Source organism: Vulpes vulpes, chromosome 9 (genome assembly GCF_048418805.1).
Source record: "Vulpes vulpes isolate BD-2025 chromosome 9, VulVul3, whole genome shotgun sequence".
Classification (NCBI taxonomy): Eukaryota; Metazoa; Chordata; class Mammalia; order Carnivora; family Canidae; genus Vulpes; species Vulpes vulpes.
The window spans coordinates 48,905,087-48,920,810 of NC_132788.1; the positions used below are offsets into that span (position 1 = coordinate 48,905,087).

At 35.9% G+C, this 15,724-nt stretch overlaps 3 protein-coding genes across 52 annotated transcripts in view; 1 reads left to right on the forward strand and 2 right to left on the reverse strand.

Annotated features, from left to right (window-relative positions):
- Positions 1-621, reverse strand: part of ALG5 (ALG5 dolichyl-phosphate beta-glucosyltransferase) — a 48,812-nt gene extending 48,191 nt beyond the window's left edge. Inside the window, exon 1 of the mRNA XM_025996810.2 lies at positions 172-621. The gene's annotated coding sequence lies outside the window, so the exon portion shown is untranslated. The remainder of the gene's footprint in view (positions 1-171) is intronic.
- EXOSC8 (exosome component 8) lies at positions 621-7,635 on the forward strand. Its single transcript, XM_025996830.2, has 11 exons — positions 621-746; positions 1,864-1,900; positions 2,051-2,114; positions 2,857-2,930; positions 4,142-4,187; positions 4,938-5,043; positions 5,131-5,176; positions 5,999-6,095; positions 6,333-6,453; positions 6,967-7,073; positions 7,419-7,635. The coding sequence occupies exons 1-11, from the start codon at positions 730-732 to the stop codon at positions 7,532-7,534; spliced, it is 831 nt and encodes a 276-aa protein (XP_025852615.1). The 5' UTR covers positions 621-729; the 3' UTR covers positions 7,535-7,635.
- SUPT20H (SPT20 homolog, SAGA complex component) overlaps positions 7,547-15,724 on the reverse strand; it is a 39,677-nt gene continuing 31,499 nt past the window's right edge. For 31 of the 50 annotated variants that reach the window (XM_072720062.1, XM_072720045.1, XM_072720061.1 and 28 more), the window contains 4 exons: positions 13,016-13,138; positions 10,348-10,453; positions 8,809-8,912; positions 7,547-8,048 (listed from right to left, as the gene is read on the reverse strand). In XM_072720062.1, coding sequence (XP_072576163.1) covers positions 7,911-8,048; positions 8,809-8,912; positions 10,348-10,453; positions 13,016-13,138 — 471 coding nt within the window. In that variant the 3' untranslated portion in view covers positions 7,547-7,910. The remainder of the gene's footprint in view (positions 8,049-8,808; positions 8,913-10,347; positions 10,454-13,015; positions 13,139-15,724) is intronic. The other 19 variants (XM_072720073.1, XM_072720072.1, XM_072720071.1 and 16 more) reach the window with 1 other exon arrangement.

A 15,724-nucleotide genomic window follows, 5' to 3' on the forward strand; every position in this document is an offset into this window, starting at 1 on the left:
TTTCTGCACCCATTATCTATGTCTAAAACATTCTTCGCTCCCAGCCGCCTCCGCCCCGTAACAACTAATAACATGTACTATTTGGGGTATACTCATAGTGGGGAAAAATTAACTTGTTTATCTGACATTAAAAATTAATTGGATGTTCTGTGGTCTGTCTGGCAAACCTACCTAGGAGGGAGGTGACGGCTTTGAGAACAAACACAGCCCACAGCACGAGCTGCTCCTTAGGAGCCCGCTCCGGGGATCCGCAAAGTGTACCCCGGCGCGGACCGGCAGCGCACAGAACGTTTCCGTGATTCCTCAGCAACTGGAGCAGGGAGCCCTTCCCTTGGGGCGAGGCACGCCCAGGGCCCAGCCTGAGACAGAGGCGGGAAAGGACGCAGGAACTTTGGAATAACGCCCCGCACTTAATACTCACTCAATTCTTGGCAATAAGGTCGGCTTTCCCTTAAACTCCTGAACTACCATACCGCTTTTCTAAAGAGACACGCCCGTCTCTCCCAACAGCAGATTCAACAAAACGCGTCCAAGGCAAAGAAGCCTAGAGGCGCGCTCGGCTCCTGCGAGCGGAGGTGGAACGAGACCCCCTCGCGGCGACCAGCCCTCGGCCTCTGCAGCAGCCGACGGAGGGCGCAGGCGCGTCTGTCGACAGTTCGGAGGCGGGGTAGGCGCGCGGCCCGGGGGCGCGGCCTCGCCTGGCGCAGGCGCACGCTCGCGGGCGGGAAGATGGCGGCCGGGTTCAAGTGAGTGTGGGCGGCCGGCGGGCGCGTGTTTGTACTCTGGCGGTTGGAGGCTTACTTTAACCCTTCGCTGGGATTTTTTTTCACCTGGAGGCCACCCTGCCAGATTCCCGTTTGTTTCCCTCACGGCAGTAGGCGACGGGCAGAAGGACCTGGAGGTGGTCCTGGTGAAAGGGACGGGGGCTTTTTCTCCGCAGTCAGACGGAAGATGGAAGGGACCGAGTGCGGAGCTCAGGACCGAGGCGAGCGCCGCTGGCTCGTGAGGTGGCCGAGCGGCCCCCGGAGACCGCGTCGTAGCCTTCCCATAGCTGTTCTCGCAGAACCACGTGCCGCGCTGTTCTCCCTCTCCCTGACTTCCTTCTAAAAGGATTGTGCCTTGTTGGGAAGGTTTTACTTGAGCCCTTTTTTGGTGCCACTCTGGGGAAGCCTGTAAATTTTTGTCCTCACAAATTTTTCATTGGGTAAACTACATAAGATTCCACAGGAAGACCGTCGTATTGACGCAGTTATCTATTTGCATAAACTCTCGAGTTATTGATACAGTGATATATATATGTGCTCCTTTGAAAATTAACGTTCTCAAACAAGCTCTAGCTAGTGGGGAGTCTGGTAACTCCTGAATTCCAGAGTAACGCGTCTGCACGTAACCTTCGACAACTATAAAGTAAAAACGAAAACATTTAACCTCTGTGGTTAAGTTGCAGTACTAGTATAAAGGCTTCTTTCCTTGGTCATAACTAAAGAATATGCTAAGCTTCAGTTACAGGACAGTGAAAATAAAGATGTAATTTTCCCTCATGTTGAGATAATCCCTGCTTCAGAGCGAAAGTGACATCATTATTTTGTAATAATTGGATTAATTCTTCCAAAGATGTCCAAAGGCTCCGGGCTCCAGCCTGTATTTGCTTATAGCGTTAAGGACAGCAGTTGAGTCTGATTACGACTGCAAGAGCACCTTTTAATAGTTGTATGGGGCAGCATAAACATCGGAATTCATGAAAGGAAGTTACAAATTGGGGAAATTTATGCTGCATCCTCACACTCCTAAGATCTTTGCCAGTTTCTGGATTTATGTTAAGATGTACTAACTTACCTCAGATACGTTTTTAACATGTTTCAGAACTGTGGAACCTCTGGAGTATTACAGGAGATTTTTGGTGAGTAAAGGTGGTTATGTGTATTGTACCTTTTGATAACAGTATGATGTGCATCTTTTCAAATTATGTGAATTAACGAGGTTTAATGTGTTTTTCTCTGGTGTGTGTAAAGTATAAATGTAATCCGTTTTCATGTAAATGTTTATTTAGAAAGAGAACTGCCGTCCTGATGGAAGAGAACTTGGTGAATTCAGAACCACAACTGTCAACATAGGTAAGAATATTGTGAGTTCTAAAATAGGTTATTGAAGTTGCTTCAGAATTTTTAAAGCTTTTATTTATTCATGAGACATAGAGAGGCAGTTGACATAGGCAGAGGGAGACGCCGGCTCCCTGCTTGGGAGCTCACCTCAGAACTCCATCCCAGAACCTCAGGATCACGACCTGAGCCAAAGGCAGACGCTCAACTACTGAGCCAACCAGGGATCCCCGCTTTTTTTTTTTTTTTTTTTTTTAAGTAGAAGTATTCTTTTTGGTGGTTTTTTAAACTCACTGTTGTGTTAATTGGTATGTTCTTCTTTTAAATTTTGAAGTAACAGTAGTGTTTTATCCCTTCTTTCTTCAAAGCCTCCAAGATACGTTTTTTTTATCTTATTAAACTTTCTGTTGGAAACACAGAATTTTCCAGTTTAACTTGTATGACATTCCTGAGTTTTAGCCTGAGCCATTTAAACATATTTCAGCCAAATTCTATTATATCTAAAGGAATCCAGTAATGTTTTGTCAAGAGATTGTTATCTATAGAACAGTTCTGTGACTGAATGAAAATGACTAACTCAAATTCAAGGACAGGTGAATAATTCCTAAAACACTAATTTTTAAATAGTTACATCATTTAACAAAGACTTGAGTTAGAACCAAATTTTCATAAGCTACTGAGATACATAGCAAGATAAAATCATGTGTAGAAAATGAAAACTTTCCTTGTATTGTTTATTTTGCTTTTATCTTTTCAGGTTCAATTAGTACTGCAGATGGTTCCGCTTTAGTGAAGCTGGGAAATACTACAGTAATTTGTGGAATTAAAGCGGTAGGTTTAATATATGTCTTACCAAGATTTGATTTGCCAAATTATTTTCATGTACTTATTATAATTTACACCTATAATTCTGTTGATTAGGCAGCCATGTGTCAGTTTTTTTAGTGTTTTTCATTTCCTAAGAGCTTTCACCTTTGAGTAGAGAACACTCAAAGTAGATTAAAAACCCAAATCTGAAGACTCTTGTCAACATGCATCAAACGTGCTGAAATGAAAGTTTTTAAAATCCTCACTACCTTTAATTTTTTAAGAATTTGTTATTTGAGAAAGATTTTTTATATCCTCTTATCCAGTGATAACATTTAATCAGTCCAAATAATGTAGAAAATTGAGATTGCTCAAAAGAGTTTGAGGGAACAATAGCCACTGTTTCCTGAGTACCTTTTATGGTCCAAGAACCTTAAAGTGGGTGCTTTATTACAGAATTACCAGTTTAATCATGAGAACAATCATTTGAGGTAGAATTTTTCTGCCTTCTGTTTTAAATGAGGTTCAGTAACTTGTCCAGGAATATACCATAACTAGAACTTGGATATAACTTTGACTCCAGCTTGTCCTTTTTTCACTATGTTGCATTGTGAATTACTTAACCTAAGTTCAGATTCTTTCTCAGGGTGATAAAGCTGGGGTGATATCCACATCTGAGCACTTAATTGTTGCCAGCTTTTATGCTGGGGACATATCTCATTTGACCCTTATTGAGAGTCCCTAAAAGTAGGTCATATTAACTTCTCATTTTGCAGATGAGAAAGTTGAGTGGTAAGAGTTTAGGTGATTTGACTAAAGTTGCTCAGCCAAAAAGTGTGGGTCTGACATTTGAACCAGGTCAGTGATTCCTAGGCTTTTGCTCTTGACCACATTATCACTTCCTAAATCTTGCTGTGTAAGGATTAACATTAAGTTTAAATTCAGCTTGTTACTGAGAGGAAGAGAGAAAGAAAATGCATTTTTTTTTAAAGAGCCCCCACGTAATTTTGGTTAGTAGCACTAGAATGTAGGCAACTGAGCTATGCTGCCTTTTTACTTTGCAGACCAGACCTAGCCAATGTCCATATACAGCCTGATGGGACTCCCTACGCATATTAGATGCTCTTGATGTAATTAGCTAAGATGGTCTTTGCTGAAGGCTTCTATAACTAATTGCTAAGCTCTCTTCACAAACATTGAGTAGCTTCTTTCATAGAACATACTTGTTTCTATAGGAATTTGCAGCACCACCAACAGATGCCCCTGATAAAGGATATATTGGTAAGTTAAATGGTTCTGTTATTTTAATACAAATACTTCAAACACATTTAATGATATTGTAGTTCAGTCCTAGTAGGTGAGTTGAAGAAAATGTAGAAGATTCAGAAATATCTAGGAGTGAAGCATAATACATTCTTGAAACATTTTGTTAGAATGTAAGACTAATAGCACAATAGAGAATTTTACAAATTTTTCAGCTTTGATCAGTTGTTTATACATTCAGGTCATCAAACAAGAAAATAGAATCTCTTAGGAAAGTGTTGTAATCCTAAACTTTTATATTTCTATAAATATTCCTCATTTATACCACTATGGAATATTCTTCTTGCTGCAGACCATCTGTTCTTTATAGTAGGTACCAACATTTTAAAAATGCAGGCAGGTGGATTTAAGAGGCTATTTACTGATACAGATTGAGGTATTTTGGAAGAAATCTTATTTTTCTGAAAGATTTAGGTTTGAGGCCTTCCTTTTTTTTTTTTTTTTTTTTTTTTTTTGAGGCCTTCCTTAATAGATGCTTAATTTTTTTTTTTTTTTGGCATTTCTGTGGGGAAAAAAAAAAAGGAAAATGTAAATTTTATCTAAGCCTGTGAGTCTTACAAAGACCAAAAAAAAGAAATAACTGATTTTACAACCTTTGGAAATCCTGTCTATGGCTGTAATCACCTTTGCAGTGGATTGAGAATATCTTTAAGACTTCCACAAACCAGAGGTAAAGTTTAGTTCATAGCTGCAGAGTGTTTCTTTCAGTTCCTAATGTGGATCTACCACCTCTGTGTTCATCGAGATTTCGATCTGGACCTCCTGGAGAAGAGGCCCAGGTGGCTAGCCAGTTCATTGCAGATGTCATTGAAAAGTAAGATCATCCTGATAACATCTGACTGTCATTTATTTTTAGATAGCTTTTGACCTTTAATTTATTGTGCTTTATTATTAAATCAAGTTCACAGATAATTCAGAAAGAGGACTTATGCATTTCTCCAGGAAAGGTAAGATGAATAAGGAAGCTATGAGGTTTTATTAACTCTGAATTGTTTTTTTATGGAAAGACAACAGGGAAATTAAAAGAATAAGCCACAGTGGGCTTAAATATGAACGTCCTAAGAAAGATGGAATTTAGTTAAAAAATCCGGCTTACTCTGTAACTATCTAAAATAAACCAGGTAGTTCATAGAAAAAGTTTTTTGACTTTAATGCTGAGGAAAAAATAATAAATTAAAAAAAAATAAAGCTGAGGTAACTTTTTCCCCCTCTTTTACAGTAATTCAGTCATTTGTTTATTCTGTATAGATTAGTATCTGATCAGCTGATGTGTTTAGGGTAAATCCACAGTATACATTTCTAGTCTGTTAATTTCACATCTAAAATTTAGAACTAAGTTAACTAGGACTTAGAAGCTTTTCCGGTTTCATTATATACAGATTTATTAGCATTATAAAGCTTAGCCATATCATATATTAAGGTTTTTGTGGGAAAGTACATTTTGGACTTCATTTAGGAATTCCAAAAGCATTTCTTTTACTGCAAACTTAGCAAGAATGGAAATTGTTTATACTTCTATAGCTATCGATGGAAATCTAGAAGTTACTTATCAGCTTGGAAATTAAAAAAAAAAAAAAGCCAAAGATTTTAAAAACCAAACCTACTTTGTTGGTTATATACTTTATAAATAAGGGTAGCTTTTAAGTTTTTGAGCTCTGAAGGTATCATGCTTGTCCAACCAAGGATTCTGCGGTTTGTAGGCTGAAACAATTACCATGTTCTACCCATCAGAAGGCTTTGATTCGTATTTTGTATAAATTCTGTTCTAGCTTTCTTGGGTTCTGTACTGTGATATCATTTGCCTTGACTATGATGGGAACATCTTGGATGCCTGTACATTTGCTTTGTTAGCAGCTTTAAAAAATGGTAAGCAACCTTAATATTGTTTGCTAAACTTTATCAATACACTTTTTAAAGTTTTAGTTAATAGTGATAGATCATTCATGAAATTCTAAAAGAAAGTTTATAGCCACTAAATTTACCTTAATTATCCCAAGATAATTTAAAAAAATACTTCTAAACAATGTAAGCAGAGAAAAGCGTAAAGCATAGAAACCTGTATTTGTTTAGAGTGAGACTTATTTCATATGGTTGCCTTTCTAGCACAGCTGCCAGAAGTTACTATAAATGAAGAAACTGGTTTAGCAGAAGTTAATTTAAAGAAGAAAAGTTACTTGAATATTAGAACTCATCCAGTTGCAACTTCCTTTGCTGTATTTGATGAGTAAGTTAATCAAATGTATTTAAAAAATTATGTAATTAAGGTAATGGATTGTTACTCTGCTTACTTTTCAGTAAATGCTTAAGGTAACCATACATCCTAGTTTGCCCTGGACATCTAGGTTTATAACTGTTGTCCCTGCAGTTATTATTAGCTAACCCTTATACTTTCAAAGCTGTCCTGACTTTATGATGAATTTTTGTATTTTCCCAGTTTTTCTTATTCCTGCCTAATGTCAATCTTCAATATTTCACAGATTTACCTTAAGCTATCTTCTGTATTTGCCAAGGACTTTAATATATTCATAAATCGAAGGGCAAAGAAGATTTGCCCTACTTGTAAGAACAAGTAGCAGAATGTTAAGTTGCTATTAACTTTTCTGGTTTCCCACCAGTTCTATTCTGTCATCAACACTAAGTTAATCTGACATCTAATACTAGGCCAGAATTTTTATTCTTTGTAAATAAAATTTGTTTCATAGATTGGTAATTTATGTTTTTCTTGTATTTTAAATAGCACTCTGCTCATAGTTGATCCTACTGGAGAGGAGGAACATCTCGCAACTGGAACCTTAACAGTAGTAATGGATGAGGAAGGCAAGCTGTGTTGTCTTCACAAACCAGGCATGTTCCTTTCATTTTAACCCTATACATGTAAAATTAAAAACTCATTGTGAGCTTCTTTGTATTAGGAAAGGCCAAATAGAATGTGAGGTTTTATTATTTACCTAATACAAGTTTACTGCAGTTTGTTATCTCAAATTCCTTACTTTTCTATATTGTCTACCAGTGGTTCTTAAACTTACGGTATGCATTAGAATCACTTGAGGGCTTGTTAAAAAAGAACTTGCAAATCTTGAGACAGTCTCACTGGCTTACATTATTGAATTTTTTGTTTTATAACTTGGTGTTGGTTTATTGTTTTTACAAGTAAAAATAACATGAAAAGTGTTGTCAATAATCTTTCAGGTGGAAGTGGACTGACTGGAGCTAAACTTCAGGATTGTATGAGCCGAGCAGTTACCAGACACAAAGAAGTAAAAAAACTGATGGATGAAGTAATTAAGAGTATGAAACCCAAATAAACAACCACCACATTTTCAAAACGGATTTGTAAAAACTGTATTTCTTACACTGTGCACAAACCTTTTATACTAAATAAATATCAAACTACATTCTTCAGAAAGATGTTTCTAGTATTTTTCTTAGGTCACTTCCATATGTAGTATGTACAGTGAGACCACTTTTTAAAAAGCAATGACTTAGGCAAACCAACCCTAATGGTTTGTTAGACCATTTCCCTGTTTTTAATTAAAAATCATAGGGTTGTGCTTCTGTATAAAGTTTGTACATCTCACAATGTAAAATACTGACATTTAAAAAAAATGAAGTAGAAACTCAAGAATCCTTTGATTCAATGCTCTTATGGTTTTAAAAAAGAGAAAAAAAAATAAGCAAGACTCAGAATTTTGGAGTGGTTGGCGTGCTTCTCTTCATTTTACTTTTTGACTGGCTGCCTGTATGCCGATGCCGATGTAGCTGAGCTGTTTGTGCTGCTGCTGCTGCCATAGCCATTTGATGCTGTAAGAATCGCAACTGCTGCAAAAGGGAGGGGGGGGAAAGTCAAGGTTACATTAATTGTAGGCAGGTATGGAAGGGTGCTTTTCCTGAGAGATGAAAACAACAAAACTGAAAGGGAGAAAGCACCAAGATAACAAAAAGGGACTATACCACACTGAGACAACGCACAGTCAAACAGCACCAGTGGCACAGAAGCCTGCTAAGGGCTTTAAAAATGGGTTCTTGGTGAACTTCAAAAATGGTTGTTACTTCGCCCTGCCAATCTATATTGTAGTAACTCAGCAACTTCAGTTACTATTTGTTGTATGATAGTTTATAGCAATATAAAACTACCCTGCATATCAAAGATAGTCAACCATAAAATGCTGACTTCCTACAATTATGGAATAACATTTTTCTAAAACCGGTATGACATTTACTAATAGGAACACTGATAGACTTGCCTTTATCTGCAGTACAATATCAAAAAGCTAACCATTGGCACTTATAACTATGTTTCAGAAAATACTGGAAACTGAAAAATGTATGTTAATGTGCCACCAGCACTTCATGTAAGATTTTAAATTAGGAAAGAGTATGGCTTAAATGTACAAAATATGTTCAGTGCTCCAAGATGACTGGCTAAAATGTCAGACTTTTAAGTAAAACTTGCTAAATTATTTACCTACTACTATATAGTCTTAAAGGACAGTAAAATAAAACTAGAGTAAGGTATGTTGAACTACTTTTGGAGCAGAGTATCTTTAAAAATGTAATCAGAGTGAAGTTGCTGGATTACTTGTATCTGTTGCTGCTGCTGTTGAAAGGCAGAGGAGAGCTGGAATCTCTGCTGAGGAAGGCTTTGCTCAGGTCTGTTCTCGCCAGAGCCAAGCTGAGACAACACTACAGAGAGGAGAAGGGGGAAAGCAGGCCAGTCAAAAAGTTTGAAGGCTACCAGGGTTAGAAAAGGACAACACAGAAAATGAAATAATAGAAAAGTTATCAGTATGATTAATCTTAAGTATCAAATCACAGACATTTCAGGATAAATTTAGTATAGTCTCCTGTTAGTTGAGGGTACCACTGATGACTGAACCTCCTGAATATGAAAGGGAAGGGAGTGCCTGTGTACCAAAGCACTGTATCCCTCCTCCTTGCATTACAATGAAATTTGCTTTTTGCGGAGAAGGTTTTCTGGCAAAATGTAAACAACAGCATGATGCTTTAAAATATAATCAATGAAGTAAGGAAAAGTGGGAGAAGTCCATTCTACCATAATGACAAAACTGGTAGACAAGCGCTTTAAACAAAAGATGCTGTGATGAGTTCCAGACTAGACTAGCCAACAATGGCAGTAAAATGAAACTGCAATATTCCATTTCTTTTCGAGCTGAAGGGGACCAGAGTAATCATTTTAACCTTCTCAACATACAGATGAAAAAAATTCCAGGCAAAGGCCAGAGATGGTCTGAATGACACACTCAAAAGAATTATTATTGGCAGGTCTAGAGCTAGAAACATTACTTTTTAGCCTAGAATTTCCACTAAAATATACAACAGCCTTTTTAGTAGATTTTATAACTCCAGTGGTAAAGGTTCATGATCACAAATTTATATTTGGAAATTCACCAGCTCTAAATATGGCATTATGCAAGATCCTGCTTATTCTAAATTCAGACACTGGGAGTTGTTTAGATTAGGACAGTAAGTCCAATGATAATTCAAAATGTTGACATCGTCCACTCAATCTTCAAACTGTCATGACTTACTTATACACGTGGTTAGTGACTTTAATTAAATATTAAGTTATAATTACTGTCTTTAAATGATAAGATACCTTCATTAAAAGTAATTCTTTGGCTCACCACTTACTGCTGGAAGTGGTGAGCATTTAGCATATATATATATAAAACAAATGATAAAAGTGGGTTATAAAAGTTAAGCTGACCAGTAAGTCTTGATTCATGCAAATGCAAGCTACCAGAATGAGATAAAAGATTATGGAATCAAGAAAAAGGCAGTCTCAACCCAGGAGAACTGAAGATTTAACAGCTTTGTAGCTTTGTAGTAAGCTGGATAATTGTATAAAATTCTGCCAACTGTAATGTGAGGAAAACCCAACTACTATTTATATGAAAGTAAAAACCCTTTTAATCAACTGTCAAATTAACAACAACAACAAAAAAAATCTTAGGGCCATCAAAATCAATAGTGCACGCATTAAATAGAACCGTATTTTTTCCTGTTACTGCCTGCAAGAGAAGGAAAAGAAATAACACTGAGATCCCTAAATGATCAGTTATTTTTTAGTAACATATGAAGGTATAAAGATACCAACCAGCTGCCTGTGACTGCATAAAACTTCCTACTCCAGCAAGGTTAATAACAGCAGCGTGCTGAGCAGATAAGGCCTGTTCTTGACTGGTTGAACCTTGTTCAGAACCCTAAATAAAAAAATAATACATGACTTATACAAAAAGAAAAACAATTTTGATTTGTTAATTTTTTTTTTTCTCCTGTATGAGGTAAAATACCAACATCAGATTAGGTCTTGTAAAAAGAATAAAGAAAATATTTAAAGCTATGTAGAATTAGCAAGAATAAGTATGTGGTATTTTGCGTTTATCTTTTAAGTAAGCTCTACACCCAATGTGAGGCTTGAAATCACAACCCCACGATAAAGAGTTGTACACTCTATTACCTAAGCCAGCCCAGGCATCTCAGTATGTTGTATTTTGAAACCAAGAAAATAAAACCTAATTTTTTAGAACTAATTCTGTATTGGCTTATTGTTTGATGATATATTAATAATCCTTAAGGCTTCTATAAAGCTTTATCAAAACCATTTTTTAAAGCTTAAAACACTAGCAACATAGCACTAGTATTTCTAATGATTACAATTAGCAATAAAAAAGAAATTAATAAGGATACAAAGAAAAAAACCTGTTCTTATCTGCAAATGGCATGACTCAAAAATATTGAGGAATCTACAAAAAAGCTCCTAAAACTAATAAACAAGTTCAGTAAGATTGCGGACTATAAGATCAACCACAAAAATCAAGTGAAAATCAGTGAACATGCAGAAACCTGAAAATTAAAACAGTACCTATCCCATGTATAATTCCAAAAAAGGAAAGAACACTTATGTGTAAACTACAAAACATATATAGGATTTTTGTGGTGAAAAATAGCTGATTTTGGCTTAGGTAGAGACATTCTGTGTTCATGGACTGGAATATTCACATATTAAAGATGGTAAAGTCACTCTCAAACTGACCTACAGATTTAACTCATTTCCCTTAAAAACCCAGACAGGTTCTTTTTTTCTCTGTTTCTATAGACAATTCTAAAATTTAGTTGGAAAAGCAAAAGATCTAGAACAGCTAAACAGTTTTGAAAAATAAAATAGGAGGACTCACATTGTCTGATATTAAGACTTATTCTATAGTTGACACTAATCAAGACAGTGTGGTACCAACACAAGGATAAATACATAGATAAGTGGAAGAGAACAGAAAACAGAGAGAGCCATGCAAATACATCTTGCCAAAGGTTCAAGAGACTCAATTGATTAAAGATGGCTTTTTCAACAACCAGTGCTGCAGCAATTGGACAACAATCCCTTTTGCCCCCCGCCAAAGAACTCTGACCTAAGTCTTACACCTTATACAAAAATTAACTAGAAATGGATCACAGATTTAAATGAGAAGGTGTACAATTATTAGAAGACAAGGAGAAAATAGTTACTATTAAAAAAAAGACCCAGAAAATAACAAGTGTCAAAACTTGTCAGGATATTGAGAAACAGAAACCCTGTACACCACTAAGGAGAATGTAAAATAGTATAGCTATATAGAAAACAGTACGTAAGTCCCTTAAAAAATTGAAGATCTCACTCCTGGGTATTATCCAAAAAAAAAAGAAAAGAAAAGCAGGGATTTGGAAGAGCTGTTTGTATACCCATGTTCATAGCAGCATTATTTATCATAGCCAAAAGATGGAAGCAATCCAAATGTCCATCAACAGAGGTACAGATAAATGTGGAATACACAAACAATGGAATATTATTCAGGCTTAAAAGGTAAGGAAATTCTGACATACACTACAACATGGATGAACCTGAAGACATTACACTAAGTGAAGTAAACCAGTCAGAGAAAGACAGATATTGCCTACAGTAGTCAAATGCAGAGAAATAGAAAGCGGAATGATAGTTGTCAGGGCTAGGAGGAGAGGGAAATAGGTAGGGAATTACTGGGTACAGTAATTAATGGGTACACAATTTCAGTTTTGCAAGATGCAAATGCTCTGGAGATTGGATGCCTAACAATATGAATATATGTAACATGATTTAAAATGCACACTTAAAATGATGAAGATAACAAATTATATGTATACTTTACACAATTAATAAAAGTACAAATCAATTTTATACCTAGCTAAGTAATCCTTCATATGTTAAAGAATAAACAAAATAGTTTTGAATGTGCCCTTCCTGAGAAACTACTGGCGGATGAGCTGTACCCAACCAACACTTACCTGGGGAATCTTTGTGAGCTAAGAGAAACTTCGGTTGGGACCTGAGAACAAGTATTTTTAGTTCCTGAATGATTCCAAAGTATAACAAAGATTCAGAAAAAGTTGTAGTTCCTTCTACTTTACTGCAGTTCTTTTTCAATTTTATTCTGTTTAACAACCTACAAATATTTTTGTCAATCTTCCCTCTCCCCTAAGCTTAATAATAGTAAGGACCTCTCTATTCCAAAAGACACAGAACACGGCAAACAGAAGGATAATAACTGGACAAAAAAATACATAGGCTATAAGGGCAGAAAAAGAATTTGAAATAGGCACCCAATAATTGATCACTACTACTGTTAATAAAAGCAGAACAGGAACTACTACCTGTATGAACAAACTAAAACCGTGTCAAATATACTTTAAACATATGAAAAAAAGTTACAATTCTATAAGGTAAAGCAGGCAGGGAGCTGGAAAGCACATACCTGCTCCCCTGGTTGTTGAGGACTAGAAGTTGTGGGTTGCTGAGGCTGCTGTGGTGTAAATTGAGAGAGCTGCTGTTGCTGCTGCTGCTGCAGAGTGTTAAAAATGAGTGAGCCACCTGGAAGCTATTAAAGAAGAGTTAATTAACCCATCTCACATTTTAGAAATTTCTTTATTCCATAAATACTTTTAGAATATTCACTATGTATCAGACATTCTTCTGTGGATTGAGGCACAGGTAAACCAAACCAATATCCATGACCTTAAAAAAAATTTACTTAAAAAAAGTTCTTAATTGCTATTATTTCGGGTTCTCGAATATGTAAGTAATCCCAAACATATATCTTTTTGCTTAATAGTTAGCTATCCAAATGTACATACAGCTTTTATTTAAACTTTTCTTACACATCAATAAATACAAAATAGCATTTTTTAAAAAAAATTATTTATTCATGAGAGACACAGGCAGAGGCACAGGCAGAGGGAAGAGCAGGCTCCCTGAAAGGAGCCTGATGCGGGACTCCATCCCAAGATCCTGGGATCACACACTGAGACGAAAGCAGATGCTCAACCACTGAGCAACCCAGACATCCCCAAAGAAACTAACGATAGTCAGATACAATTAAGAAAACTTATTTAATTTGTTCCAGCTTTACACAGCTTTACAAAGACCCGAAATGCATGGGTTTTTATATAACACAGCAAGGAATTCCAATGCTGTAACGGAAGTAGAGTAGCTATCCATATGTTTAATTTAAGGGTACTACTTGCTGCTCTGTCATTCTGTACCTAAATTACTTAAAAAACAAACAAACAAACAAACAAACAAAAAAAACCCAAAACTTTTTAAAGCACCCAGAAAGCTCCATGTTAAAAATTGAAACTTTGGTTTCTAAATGCATCAGAAAATAAATGGCTTTTCCATTTATTCTATATGGGTTTAAGTTATAGTAATCTCCCTTCATGCATGGTTTTGCTTTCTCTGGTTTCAATTACTATAGTCAGCTCAGAAGCAGATGATCCCCCTGACACAGTCAGGTCAAGAGTAGCTAATGTTATGTCACAATGTTTACGTCATCCACCTCACATCATCTTATCACGTACACATTTTATCAACTCACATCAAGAGAAGGGTGAGTACAGTACAAAAGATATTTTGAAAGAGAGATCATATTAACATAACTTTTATTACAGTGTAGTTATCAGTGTTCTACTTTATTAATCATTGTTAATCTCTTACTGTGTCTAATTCACAAATTATACTTTATTATAGGAAAATATTCTTCTCTTCTTTTTGTTGAACTTGCCTATGGTTTTGTCATAGCTCGCTTGGCCCAAATAGCAATTCTCTGAAATTCCCAAATAAATCTACTTTGCTGGTAAAATAACTGACAATTTTATTTTTAAGGTTAACAGTATGTACGCAGAGGAAAAAACAGTATGTTATAGAGGGTTTTGGTACCATCCATGTTTTAGGCATCTCCTGAGTATCTTGAAATGTATCCTCCGCAAATAATGGGGGACTACTGTATAAGCACTTTGAAAACTTTAAGAGAAAGTCCAAGCAAATAAATACCCAACTACAGAACTCTGCATAGCCATAAACAAACAAAAAAACAAACAAATAAGTAAATAAGTGTTCTTAGGTCAGTATCTCTAAACCTCATTGTTAGGCAAATTTGGACTTAGCAGAGGTCAACTGTTCCTTCCTCAATCAGTTAGATAATAAGTGTAGCAAAATATAATTTATAAGGTAGCCTTATGATTAGTGCTATTAAGAATTCCACTCTTTTCCAACAGCAATCTGCAGAAAAGTTGGCTAAATAAACCAATGTGACCTGTGGTCTATCCATATTATAAGTGGACTATTCTGTGATTACATTCTATTAAGTATAGATACTGTTTACATCTTGTATAAGAAATGTTTAAGTTTTGGCTTAAAATACATTTCCTAGTTTGTTACTCCTGAAACCAGGTTGATCAGTCTGGTACTACTGCTTTTTCCCAATAATCCAAAGCTCTGCCATTTTGTGTCCAGACATTCACGTCTACCTTTTTTTTTTTTTTTTTTTTTTTTTTTTTTACATCTACCTTTTTCTTAAAGTTCTCTGTAGACAATACCACCCATTTTCCAAATAGGCAGCTTCATACCGGATTTCATCCTTAAATTAAAGGACCTAGCATAACACCCAGAATATTGCCAGTTCACAAAATGTACTAAATTTCCCACTTCCAATCTCTTTTTGTATGTTGACACTGATAACACATAAGTAAAGATACATCATTAGACAAAAACTATAATCTGACATTTATTGAATGACTAGGTACGTGGCATTCTGTTGAGAAATCATATTCTCTTAGGAAAAGAACACCTACCTATTTTTAAAATATTTAAGCAAAGAGTATTACATACCATGTATACATTAAATGTCTATTGAAAGAGGAATTCTTTTCTAAGTATATTTATCACTGCTATTGTAGGCAAGTGTAGTCCTTTGTAGTTGTCAATTCTCCCCATTGGAGCAGCCAGTGCTTGGTTAGGCAGGGTGCTCGAGCTAATGAGTGCGGTATATAGGATACAAATTCTTCTCCTTATTCACCTTCCATGTGATCACACAAAGGAAGTAATAATGAACCACATCCTTAGAAGATTTTGAACAGACTTCAAAATTTCAAGTGCTTATATCTATGATCAGATATACATCATTAAA